The 13,473-nt window shown below is 42.6% G+C and overlaps 1 protein-coding gene across 1 annotated transcript in view; it reads right to left on the bottom strand.

The window, feature by feature from the left end:
• Positions 1-2,383: 2,383 nt before the first annotated feature.
• Positions 2,384-13,473, bottom strand: part of LOC310853941 (NALCN channel auxiliary factor 1-like) — a gene marked incomplete at its 3' end in the record, with an annotated part of 49,745 nt that continues 38,655 nt past the window's right edge. Inside the window, exons 2-3 of the mRNA XM_083758415.1 lie at positions 6,996-7,167; positions 2,384-2,742 (exon numbers count right to left, since the gene is read on the bottom strand). Coding sequence (XP_083614541.1) covers positions 2,384-2,742; positions 6,996-7,167 — 531 coding nt within the window. The remainder of the gene's footprint in view (positions 2,743-6,995; positions 7,168-13,473) is intronic.

The raw sequence follows: 13,473 nt of genomic DNA, 5'->3' as shown, positions 1-13,473 counted from the left end.
CGCGGCGCGGGTGATTTTAGGTTTGACCGCTCAGCGGGTGTTCCTCTGCCAAGATCACACCACCTGGTCTTTTCTCCTCGCCGGTCGGTGCTCAGGGGCTGATTGTAGAGCTGACATCACTTGTCTGTGCCGGCTTTTTACGCGCAGTAAAGAACAGGAGCGGAACATGGAGGAAGGAAGGAGAGAAGAAGACTATGTCTGGCCGAGCAGTGCCTAATTTATGCTGCTATGTTGCTTGACAAAAAATACCTTAAAAAAAAAAAAAAAATCAAGGATCACTGGATTTTCAATTTGGGATGCTATATATATATATATATATATATATATATATATATATATATATAAAGCATCCCATATATGTGTGTCTACAAACATCACTTCTCGGCTCTTTGCTAATGTAAATAAGTAAACAAAAATCCAGTGCTGCTTGCATTTCTTTTAAATGGATCTTGCGTTGTGTCAGTACAAACATCCTATTGTTTTCCACTGATGGCTGAATTCTGTATTCTAAAATATGTGATTTTTGTAGGAGCAACATATCGCACATGTCGGAGCATCATTAATTAGGCGCCACTCCCACGAAGCAGTTCTGACCTCTCGCTTATGCCACAGACCAGTGGCGTCAACTCCGGGGGTGCACAGGAGCAGAAGAACCCACTGGCAAAATAATAACACAACACAACGGCTCTTTTAAGAGCTAATAGCAGCCAGCCGCAGCGCAAATATGCGTGGCTGCACCCACTGCCGTTATAGGAACCTTCCGCCACTGCCACAGACGTGAGCCACCACGAATACACAGTCAGTGGGCCTCTGTGAGACGGACTATGCGTCCAATTCGCATGCATACAGTATACGCCATTTTGGAAATAACTCTTCCTACTTCCGGGCATCTTCCGACTTCCTTCATGTTACCGATGATACTAATTAAGGCTCCGTTTCATTTAGTGTACACTGTGGTTCTCAAACTTTTTGGTCATTTGGTTCCATTTGTACACACTCAGAGTTACACACAATAGCAACACTGTGAGTCTGTTTGGCCAGAATGGAACAGAGCCTTAATTAGTATCATCGGTAACACATCTTCCCTACTGAAGGAAGTATGGAAGTTATTTCCCAAATTGCTGCTGTGCATATAGCTTATTGTACGAGTTAAATCAAGCCTCTCAGGACTCTGTAGCAGACCCACAACATGTGCACTTGGTCACACTCAACACGTGCACTCAGAGGGTGTGTCTGGTCCCGTCCCTCTTGCCTAGTTTAGACCAAAGATTTACGAGGAGTTTCTTTCTCTGTCACCACTAGCTTGAAGCACTTTAGGTCCAAACACGACCTAACCTATATATATATGGACTGAAATTAAACCTAGAATGGGTCATTGAACACTAGACCACAGAAGAATCACATCGTTCTTTTTAGGGTTTTCTTTAAAAATAAATGTCTAGGGAAACAGGATCATGGGTAAATTCTGGCTAATCGAGATAGGCCTTCAAGCAAGAACAATTATCACCCCCCCCCCCCCCCCCCCCCCCCCCCCCCCAATTTCCTACCTTTCTTATCTCTGGAACCACAATCTTCAACTGCAATGATACTTTTAACTACAAATGGAACCGTAAGGGTCCATTTGGTTCCATTGGTGCACTCTCAGAGTTACAAACACTTAAGGATACATTTGGCTCACTAACTTGTTTAATTGCCGACTCCCTGAAACCCTTGTGGAGGACCCCCCAGACCCCATTTTGAGAATCAGTGCCTTACACTCGATGCATACTTATTCCCCAACAGGAGAGAGGGTGGGAGAGAGAGAGAGTGGGAGACGGTGTGATGTATACAACATTATGGGTGAAATAGAAACGATGGGTGGGTTTCAAGTGGCGAGAGGTCAGTGCTTCTGAGGGGATGGGGGGGGGGGGGGAGTGTGATTCCTAAAGCCCGACCTATACTTGGTCGTGCGGCGGAGTCGCGCCCCCGGAAATAGCAGCTCTACAAGCTCAAAACGTGTCACATCCGCAAGCTTGTACATTGGTTACTTACAGCCAGGCGTGCGACTCCGCTGCGCTATACAAACTATAAATCCGGGCGTCAGAAATCTTGTTTTTTTTGGTCCAATGTCCAATCCCAGCATCCTTATAGCTTCTTGGATACTATATATATCCCTCCCACTTCCTGTGGATGGATGGTTTCATTGGCGGCAGATTGCGGAGGAGGCGTGTCCAGAATGTCTCGCCGCCAGACGCGTGTGTGTCCCTGGCAGCCATGCGACACTGTAACAGCCATATAAGGAAACATTATTCCTCTTGAAAAGACATCATTCTTTACAAGCATTGTAAAATCTTTGATTTGACCCCCAAACCCCCACTAACCCACCCCCATCCCACCCCGAGGTTTACTCTTCGCTAGAGGCGGCAGTCTCCTCCGGCGCGAAAATGGCGAGGGGGCCCGGCGAAGGCGAATCCCCCGCCACCCCCGTGGAATTATGGGAGGCCGTCGTGTGTATGACGATGACAGTGTGTAGGAGGACGAGGGCGAGCAGGCAGATCTTCAGTCGCCCGCCACATAGTCGGGGCGTGGCCGCGGCGGCGGAGGTGACCCCCGTGGCCCCCCCCTGGGGTTGGCACGGGGCAGCAGGAGGAGGAGGAGTCCTTTTTAGCGTCCCGCCTGAAGGCTGGTGGTCAACTCTGGCGGCTTCCCATCTGACATCGCAGCACTCCGCCTCGCTCTCCGGCTGCCGGTCCCCCAAGAGCCCTGGTTAGAAGAACAGGAATAAAGGTTCGGTTCAGTGGCCTTGTGGCTAGAGTGTCTGCCCTGAAACTGGGAAGTCGAGGGATCGATTCCCGGCCGGGTCATACCAAAGACTGTAAAAATGGAACAAAATGCCTCCCTGCTTGGCACTCAGCATCAAGGGTTAGATCAACTATAAATGATTCCCAAGCACGGCATGGCTGCGGCTCACCACACCAAGAGATGGGTTAAATGCGGATAACAAATTTCGCATACAGCAATGTACTGTATGTTCAAAATAGTAGGACTTTAACTGTAACCTAAGGTACAGTTTGAGAATGGTGTGGTTCTCAGACATTTTCATGTCAAGGAAGGGACCTCCAAATCGTTTTTGGCCGGACGGATTTTGTGCCAGGGCCAAATAAAAGGAAATTTGTGTTTAAAATGTGTTTAAATTATTTTATTTTTATGTATTACATATATATAATTTTCATTTTTCAAAATGTTCTAAAATAGCCGCTCTACATTATGAGCTTGCAGATCGGCTTCCTTAGTTTATTTGCACATGTGTAGATTAAAAAAAACAAAGGTAAAATCAAAAGGGATGAAATACGTTTGTCGAGTGGCTGCCAAGTGAGCTTAAACTAATTATAATTAAATTTAAATATAATGAAAATAATACGTAATAATCATAATAATAACAAGAAATGATACTAGTAGTAACATTAATAATGGGGTGGCAGGGGTGACTAGGACGTGTTGCCCAAGCTTGATAATAAGAACTGCTGTAATTGTCTCTTGAAAGTACTAAGGCTAGTACAGTCTCTGATATGAGACGGTAATTTATTCCAAAAATGAGGTCCTCTGAACTTGAAGGAGAATTTGGCAAATGTTGTCCTGAAGTAAGCGGAATGAAGATCATCTGCTGAACTGGTGTAATGACTGTGGATTTCATTATTAAACTGGAAACATTTAGAAAACAAGCTGGGAGTACTTTGTGAATTGATTGGTATAGAAAATGCATATTTGTCAAAGATGGGAAGAATTTTCAGAGACTGAAACTGGTGAGTCTGCTAGACTCACCAGTTTAGTAACGGTTTAGTAACGGTTTAGTAACGGTTACCCTTTCTTATTTTTAAATAATTTTTATCCCACGATTTTGTAACTCATTTTTCACCCCTGTGTCAATTATCTAATGTGATCCTGGGCTCTACACACCCTCCGCCAACCTAGTCCCCATATATGGGGGACATGGAACGGTTACCCTTTCTAGTATGTTATTATCAATCTGGATATTTCTTTAAATAGTTTAAAATAGATTAACTAGGTTAAGTATGATATTCCATAAAACACTTTATTTTTAAGTTCTTCATTTTTCTGGGGACCCCCCCACCCCTGGAACCCCCTCAGGGACCCCTGGGAGCCCCCTGACCACATGAGAACCACCAAGGCAAAAAGGTAAACATGTCAGCCAGTCTAGTATGAGCCAAGAATTAAATCCAAGTTGCCACCAAAGCTGGTTAATTCTAACCACAAACTCTATTATTCTTCCTTGACCAGGATCCCCACAGGGCTCTATAACTGGGTCTGCTCCTTTTTGAGGGGCACAATGTGTGAGTCTCAGAATAGAGACGCTGCTATGGGTTTGAGTGTTTCGGACTCTGCGCTCTGTCCCGATTCTGGCCTTCCCCATGAAGTAGAAATGCCCCAAAAGTTTTTTCTGTGAGATCTTGCATGCTGACATTTATGTCATTACGTTTGGCCCTGATAAAGTCAGTGCAGTGAGATTGTTGGAACACAACCACCCATAAAGACTGAGCCATTACTTCACCACTTAATGGCTCCTCTCTTTCTTCATCCATTTAACCACTTCACAAAAACAATAAGCTGCTCTGTTATGTATTTTTTTTTTTTTTTTTGTATTTTTTTTTTTAGAAGGGGTGCTTTTGCTTTGCTTTTATGTTACTTAGATCAGTGGTTCCCAGAGTAGGGTCCGGGGACCCCCAGGGGTCCTTCAGGGAGTTCCAGGGGGTCCCCAGGTAAATGATAGTTTGGAACCAAATTAACCCTTATGGGTCTGTAACTCTGAGAGTACAAATGGACCTGTAACTCTGAGTACAAATGGACCCTAACGGTTCCATTTATATACTCTAGGCTAGATTATCCACATCAGGTGTGCAATTGTGTAATGTTGTGTCTCCCTCTGTAATGTATTTTGTTTGTAGCTGGGGTGAAAGCCCAAGACAAATTTCCCTTGTGGACAATAAAGTTTACCGTGGCCTCTCGGAGTTAAATTAACATTAATTTTACAATATAAATTGGGGTTCCCAGAGTTAGAAATGCCATTCAATGGGGGCCCGTAGACTAATGCATGTCAAACTGGGGGTCCTTGAAATTAAACGGGTTTTAGAATCTCTGCTCGAGCCGTAAAAATCTTCTCTTATGGGGGTCCTTGGCATATATTTTCAAATGGGTTCACACTTCACAGTTCCTTGGGGGGGTTCCAAATGGACTCTTACGGCTGTGTAACTCATGGGGGTGTTTGAGAACCACTGACTTGGATAACACAGTGCAGCTTCATCAGGCTTGCAAAGCTCTGTGCAGCATATCTTCAGTCGTGTAAAGTAACCAAGTACATTTACTTAAGTACTGTACTATAGTAGAATCTTGAGGTATTTGTACTTTACTTGAGTATTTCCAATACTTTTACTTCTACTCCACTACATCTAGGAACCAATCATCCAAATATTGTACTTTTACATTTGAAAACTTTAGTTACTGGTTACTTTGTAGATTTGGATTTGCTAAATATACATGAACACTTGAGCCCCATTAAAATAATCAAATAAAGATCTATAAGCTCCCATTGTGAGCTTGTAGATCTGCTATCTGCTTGTAGAGCTATTTTCAAAAGATTGCTATACTTTTGATAACTTGGAATTGGATATTCTGCATACTTTCTACTTCCAGACTTCTACTTATAACAGAGTACTTCTACGTTGCAGTATTGCTACTTTTTATTTGAGTAAAGAATGTACTTTTTCCACCATTGCAAATCTTGTAACATTGTGCAGTTGTGCAGAATAAAGCCCTCTGGTATTACAATGAGCAGTGGAAAACTGTCTCCCTGAAATAAATGATTTGAGCGATGTGACTACTGTGACCTCAAAACACGTTAATTAAATTCTTCACAAGATATACTACAGTATACTGTATGAGCCTGGACAAACGGATGCAAACGGGATATTCTTTATTATTATTATTAGTTTAATTAATTCAACCACTTATAACCTCTATACTTAAAATACGTGAAATGACCACTTGGTTCTGTACTTGGTGCACATAGCAGATCTACAAGCTTAACAATGCGTTGTGAGCTTAGAGATAGTAGATCCTCCCCACAATAGGGTTCAAACTGGATTAGAGGCGTGAACGTTATCTTGTTCTAGACGGTGTGGGTTGTCCTGTCTTTCATTCTGTGTATACTGTATGGGCTATATTGTCTTCATTCTGTAGTATGGCGGATTTAATGTAAGGCAGGTGTAGTCGTGTATAGAGACGGGGAAAGAACTGTGATCCCATCTGCCTCCCATAGCCAGGAAACCGTGGGCAGGCCGTATGACTGATGTTGCTTTGTTGATTCGTTTACAAAACCACATCATTAGAAATGAGACATGGGACACAATCTATCCAGTGCTGTCACAGCGTTCTCGGAGTGTGTCCTCGCATAAACCCAGGCATCCCTCACAACAAAAGGACCACTACAGTACAGAGTACAGTATAGAACGAGTTATCAGAAAGCACAAGCCAAACGGAGGTCATTGTGTATAAGCTGCTTTGTCACTTTAAACATTCAGGGGTAGAAACCTTGCATCACCATATTTCAACTGTTTGTTTTTGTTTTTTCCCCCTTTTTTTTCTTTTATTAAATTAATGCACAAATAGCTGATCTACAAGCTCACAACACGGAGCAATGTGTAATTGGTTAAGTCTGTCTCTGGGTAACCAATGCAAAGTAACTACCGGTATACATTGAATCCATTGGGAACACATGGTTAGTTTTGCGGCCAAATACCTATTACCTAATTTTGGGGGTCCTTGACAAGAAAAAGTTTGAGCACCATAATTATGCATACGTGGCACGCAACATGAGTCATTCAGAAAACTGTTAAATTAAATCGGACCTCATCAAGGGTTAAACCATCACGGAATTAACCAAATATCACAACAATTATCACCTCCTACCGCCTCTCTCTCTCTCTCGCCACCATACTGACCCGTACAGATGAAGCTTGGACTGCCTCCCTGGATCAGGTCATCGTTGTCGGGCAGGATGTAAGGGCAGCTCTGCTGGACCTCCAGGCAGTACTGGTGACACGGCACCTTCTTCTGACAGGACGTCTGGCTGGTGGGGAAATACTGAGCGCACAGCCAGGGTTTGTAGGCCATCTGAGGGGAAGAGGATTGGGGGAGAAGAACGGAGAGAGATATTAATTAGGGATGCACCGAATATCCGGCCACTGAAACTACTAGTGCATATTCGGCGGTATTCTGTTCGGTTGATTATAGAGCCGAAACTGAATAGCTAAAGAACCGGGGTTACTTTTCGTAACATAGGCCTACTGTTTTGTAGTGATGATGTAAGAGTACCCGTTCAATAATGTCTTTTGACATTATCATGCAGCTCTACAACAAAGTTACGGCCATGACAGCAATGGTACAAAAACTGGTAAATAAAATACATGATATATAATATTAATCATATTTGGCTATTCAGTATTCCGTTTTTGGCCAAATGTTTCATATATTATTCTGTATTCGGTTTTAGCAAAGAATTTCCCATTCGGTGCATCCCTAATATTAATGTAGCCCGTAACCCTGAGATGTGTTATTTAGCTCATGAGCGGACCGGAGAGATGTGTTATAATCCAGCTCATAAGGCTTCTGGCATTGCAGATTCACTGACGTGGAATAATGTAGAGTTTGGAAATCTGTTTTTATAGCATATTAATTAACATTATTGATCATGTGAAATAATCGTGGATCAACCAATTCATTTGTTGTCAGTCAACGACTTGGAACTCCTTGCAACTACTTGCAACTATTATCCCCAAATGGCACCAATGTGCAACTGGTCAGTCCAGACCGCTGCAGCGGTCTCTAAAGCGGTTTTGTTGCAAGGAGCTGCATCACTGGATGGAGACCTCTGGGCAGACCAAGGATCAGAATGACGTTACTAATGTTGCGCTGGAGAGAGAAGTCTGGTGCTCTCTGTTGGAGCTGTTGCCTCTGCGACCTGACTACGGATAAGCGGTTGAAGATGGATGGATGCATGGATGCATTGGTGTGGACAGCTGAGGACCAGTGATGAGCACTCGGATTGTAGGAGTTGAGGCATTCAATTTGATTTGACTCGGTTCCACAGATAAATATTGTGAAAATAGCCGATCGTGTGAGCTTGTAGATCGTCTACTTTCAAAATGTTTGCCTCTGTCTTATATTTCTTGACAATTTGGCCAATGTTTGACCGGTAGTTAGTTGTTTTGGTTTTAAAAGTCATTAAATTGTCAATTCACTGGGATCTGGCGACCTCCGAAATCATGCGGGGAGCCCCCCTGGGGGTCCTCCTGACCCAGAGTGTTCAAGGTCATCCCTGCAGGTCCTCCCCCGGAGAGATGAGGCGAGGCGGGGGTCCGCAGCGGGCTGGGCACTGCCGCATCAATCATGCTGTAGCTATATAACCAAAGGAAAGCAACGAGATCATTTGCTCCCTTATTACACTTGAAGAGGGAGGTTGAATGGTCCCTTCAGCGCAGAGCGGGCAGGCTCCAGGGGGCGCTTGATACAGCCAGTGGTGTAAAAAGTATGCCATTTGTTTTTACTTAAGTAAACTTAGCAATATCACAATGTAGAGTAGTATAAAGGTCCTGTATTCGATGTTACTTGTGTCAAAGGTGAAAGTACCGAAGCATATATGGAGATCCAGTTGTCCAGAGCCACAGATCCGACCAATGTGCCCATATAGGTCATGTGCACATGGGGCCGACCATACAGTATATGGCACGCGAAGGGCAAAGGAATAGGCGGACAGATACAGAGATCTCCACACATGGGCACAAATGGGACACAGACGGGTACCACGGGTACTCTGACAAAGCCCACGACACCATGGCTCACACATAATATCGGTTGGATCAGGGGTGCGACGTATGTGTGAGGGACGCGTAGTGGCCCAAACCCTCTAGTAGCATCATCGCAAAGTAGTAGTAAAGGGATAATTGTGGAGGACAAAGGGACAATAAAGGGACCATATCTCCATAACTGTGGAGTAAAAAGTATAATGCTTGCCTCTGAGATACTACAAAGTATAGAAAATACTCAAATTAAACTGCTGTAAAGGTAGGCTACCTCACAACTGTATACAGTACTTGATTAAAGGCACTTCATTACTTTCCATCATTGAGCGCTTGATACAGACACGGTAGCGTTCATTCTCACATGCAGATCGTCAGTAACGGCACCCCACAGTGACGGAGCGTCTGCTCTCTGCGTTGGTACCACTAAGACCATTTTACGGAGCGTCTGCTCTCTGCGTTGGTACCACTAAGACCATTTTACGGAGCGTCTGCTCTCTGCGTTGGTACCACTAAGACCATTTTACGGAGCGTCTGCTCTCAGCGTTGGTACCACTAAGACCATTTTACGGAGCGTCTGCTCTCTGCGTTGGTACCACTAAAGACCATTTACGCTTTTAGCACAGGAGGTGAACCGTTCCTTCTGGGGAGGCTGAACCCACTTGAACTCGTTTTAGCTCATACAACATTTTACGCCGCTGATTTCGAATGAAAATATATTGGTAAATAGCCGATCTACAGGCTTGGGAGCTTGTACTGTAGCTATTTTTGAGAGTCTTATGGGAGTCCTTGGCACAAACTATTTTCAGATGGGGGTACGTGGTTTAATACATATCAGTTTGGGGGATCCTTGACATGACAATGTTTGAAAACAACCGAGTTAAAGCGGTATCTTCACCCTAACCCTTTCAGTAGGAAACTAGGGCTGGACAGTTAACCGAAAATATATCAAAATCACACCTGTGTGAACCGAGTGGTGCAATTCCTCTCTCTCTCTCTCTCCCTCCCTCTCTCTCTCAGCACTACCCCACTCTCTGTTTCTGAGTATTAATAAATGGTATTAATAAATGCATGCACGCAGCATTACCCCGTGTTCCAATTTCACGCATGCGCACACCACTCGTGCTGCTCTTGATGACGGATACACACGGACATTCCTGGATGTAGGAGTGGTTGCACCACTCAAAAATGTAGAACCAATAACCGACGTGATCTCGCTCATGTAGGTTAATCAAATAATCAAGAAGCAAGTGTTTTTCTTTATTTCTTATATCAACAAACAACAGGATTAGATTTATTTTAGGCAAAATCGATTAGTCTTAAAGGGATATTTCACTTGAAGGGATATTTCACATATTTCACAAATGACCAAAAAACTTTTGGTCATTTCATCGTCTACTCAGTCTTATGTGAACATCCCGAGCAGTTTTTAAGTTGCTTGATTCAGTATTTAGATATTTGATATAAATTTTAGCTGCTCCGCCCCCTCCCTATACAAACCCATTATAACTTAAAACTCCATTTTAACCATGATAGATTAATCAAAAACACCTAAACTTTTTTCTGTTGACTGATAATGTCCTTCTAATACGTGAGAGGGCTGTGGTTTGTCATTGTACTCTTGGAGAAAGCTTTCTTATAAACAATACGATTAATATACGATTAAAATAGCAGATCTGCAAATATAATACAGGGTTAAAGGGATATTTCACTTTAAAAAAAGACTTTTGGTCATTTCATCGTCTAGTTCTGTTTTTGACTGCATAATGGTAGACAAATTCTTGACGACTTAAGTGGATGCAAGTTCCTTACAATGAGAAAGATTTCCAGCGCCAATGTCCTTCAGGCACTTTATATTGTGTTGGCATCTGGCCACACAGCCGCCTTCATTGTTATGTTTATAAGATTTTTTTTTTCAAAGATTATAAAGCAAAAAAAAGCTTTCAAAGCAAACTTGAATGGATGTAACCGCATAACCTGCTCTCTAATTACTGCCTTCCCAAATGTAGTGGTGTACAATACTTCATCAGTGAAACTATAGATTTACTGATTGAATATATTCTATTAGCTCAGTGGTAAAAAAAATGGATGAAAAAATGATCTGGGTTCAAATCCAGGATAGAATGCACCAAATTAACCTGCAGCTCCTCTCGTACTGAGCGGGATTACTATTGCAACAATGAACACATGTTCAGTGAGGGTGAAACTATGTCTCATGACGGTCTAAACCCAGCCATGTTCCCTATCAGTGGGTGAACAATCCAGTGCTTGGTGAATTCTGCTTCACAGTGACGGGAAGAGCCGACATCGAAGGATCAAAAAGCAACGTCACTATGAAAGCTTGGCCGTCACAAGCCAGTTATCCCTGTGGTAACATAGTACAACGTGTAGTACAGCACTTGGGTAAATAGATTTTGTTACTTTCCAGCACTGTTCATAATGTAGTTCAGAAGCGGAGAGATGCGTTGTGTAGCTCTATTGTAGGTCTATTGTTGGTACAGATGGGTTCTTGCCCTGGTTTATGGGATCCTAGTCTCTTTGAGGCACTACACTGTATCTCTGCATGCTACAAGTAAAACGCGCAAACGCAGGAAGCGAACGCAGCTCGTAAATGGCAATAACAACAATTAGAATAAATTACATACTTTTTTAAGGTTTTCTTTTTAAAGTTCTCTTTTTTGTGTTTTTTAAAGATTTTATTTTTAAGTTAAGTTTTTTTAAGTTAAGTGTTTTTAAAGGTTTTTTTTAAGTTAAGTTTTTTTTGTGTTTTTTTAAGTTTTTAAGATTTTATTTTTAAGTTAAGTTTTTTTAAGTTAAGTGTTTTTAAAGTTTTTTTTTAAGTTAAGTTTTTTCTTTTTCATTTTAAGTTAAGTTTTTTTTTTTAAGTTAAGTTTTTTTAAGTTAAGGTGTGTGTGTGTGTGAGTGAGTGAGTGAGTGCGTACATGCGTGCGTGTGTGTGTTTTGTGTGATACAGCTGCGCCCTCTGGTGGCGGGCGGGTGGTGTAACAGCGGGACAGACAGACAGACAGACAGACAGACATGATCTACAGGGTCTCATAGTTAGTGCTCATTGCGTTCGCAACAAGTGATTATTACCTTGCTTATTGTAAGCCACTCTGGAAAATGCCTAAATTGTAACTTGCGAGCCAAACGACAAACAGTCACTCCACATTTAATCCAGTGACATGTTTTGTAGCCAGCTACAGTTGATTGTTTGCTGATACCGTGATTGCTGTGGAAGATATGGTCCCTCCCTAATGCAGGCTAAAAACTACCTGCCAGGATTGAAGGTGTCACATGTCATTGTCACATGGTGCAACCAAACCATGCATGGAAAGACGTACACTGGTTTACCCACAGGGGGTTCCTTGAGGTGGGTTCCAGGAGTCCCCAGTGAATTTTGTTTATATAGCATCACAATCAGTTTAACCACTTTAACCCATTTTAGGCGGGAACCCCTTTTGGTGTTAGCATTACGTTATGCTTTAGCTATTTAAAATAGCAGATCTACAAGCTCATAGCGCGCCACCGAGTGGCCCGCTACAAGCTTGTAGGTCTGCTATTTTTTTTTAATCGAAGAACGACTGACATAGAAACTTAGCTTTTTCAGAAAACTGTCATTTTAACCTGTCATTTTAACCACTTTAACATAGTGGGCCACTGGTTGAGAAACGGTGCTCTCATCACTGCCACCACAGCAAGGAGAGGACTTTGGTGGCCCTGACGGATATGACGCACCATTGATGTGAGTGAGTCAGTGACACTCGCGTCAGTCACGCTTTCTTCTGTCAGGGCCTTAACACGTTACCACATCCACACTTTAATCTGTCAGGGTCTTAACACATTCCCACATCCACTCCGAAAGAATAGGCTGCCTCTGACAGACAGCTAGACCTTACTTAGAGCCTGTGGGGGAAAGTAACTAAGTATTAAAGAATAGGCTGCCTCTGACAGACAGCTAGACCTTACTTAGAGCCTGTGGGGGAAAGTAACTAAGTATTAAAGAATAGGCTGCCTCTGACAGACAGCTAGACCTTACTTAGAGCCTGTGGGGGAAAGTAACTAAGTATTACTCAAGTACAGTAGGCTACTTAAGCACTTTTCTTTTTCTTTTTTTTTGATAGGCCTATTTGAGTATTTTAAATTGTTTAAATATTGTACATTTTATTCCATACCAATATTTTTGAAAACTTTAGTTACACGTTACTTTTAGATAGATTATTATTGCAAAACATACATTAAGCCCTATTTTATACATATAATATTCGTAAATAGGAAATCTACAAGCTCAGAACGGGTTGTGAACTTGAAGATCGGCTACTTTTCTAAAAGCAACATTTTGAATGCAGGACTTTTATTTGAGTATTTCTTTATAGTGTGGTATGTATCTGTAAATATCCGAGTACTTCTCCCACATGCTCACTCACTCAAGTCTCAACAGACACAAGGCTATATACTGCATTGTGAACATCAGAACCACGGACAGCTCACATAGTTGGAGGTAACTGTCAGCACCATGGACAGCTCACACAGTGGTTCCTAGAATGCACCAAGGTTAATTAAATAAGGTTAGGAAGCAAAGACCGTACGGTGGACTCCATGTTGCTCCCTGGAAGGAAAG

This window comes from Protomyctophum parallelum (assembly GCF_964188405.1).
Source record: "Protomyctophum parallelum genome assembly, chromosome: 23".
Taxonomy (NCBI): Eukaryota; Metazoa; Chordata; class Actinopteri; order Myctophiformes; family Myctophidae; genus Protomyctophum; species Protomyctophum parallelum.
This window is presented reverse-complemented; position numbering and strand designations above follow the sequence as displayed.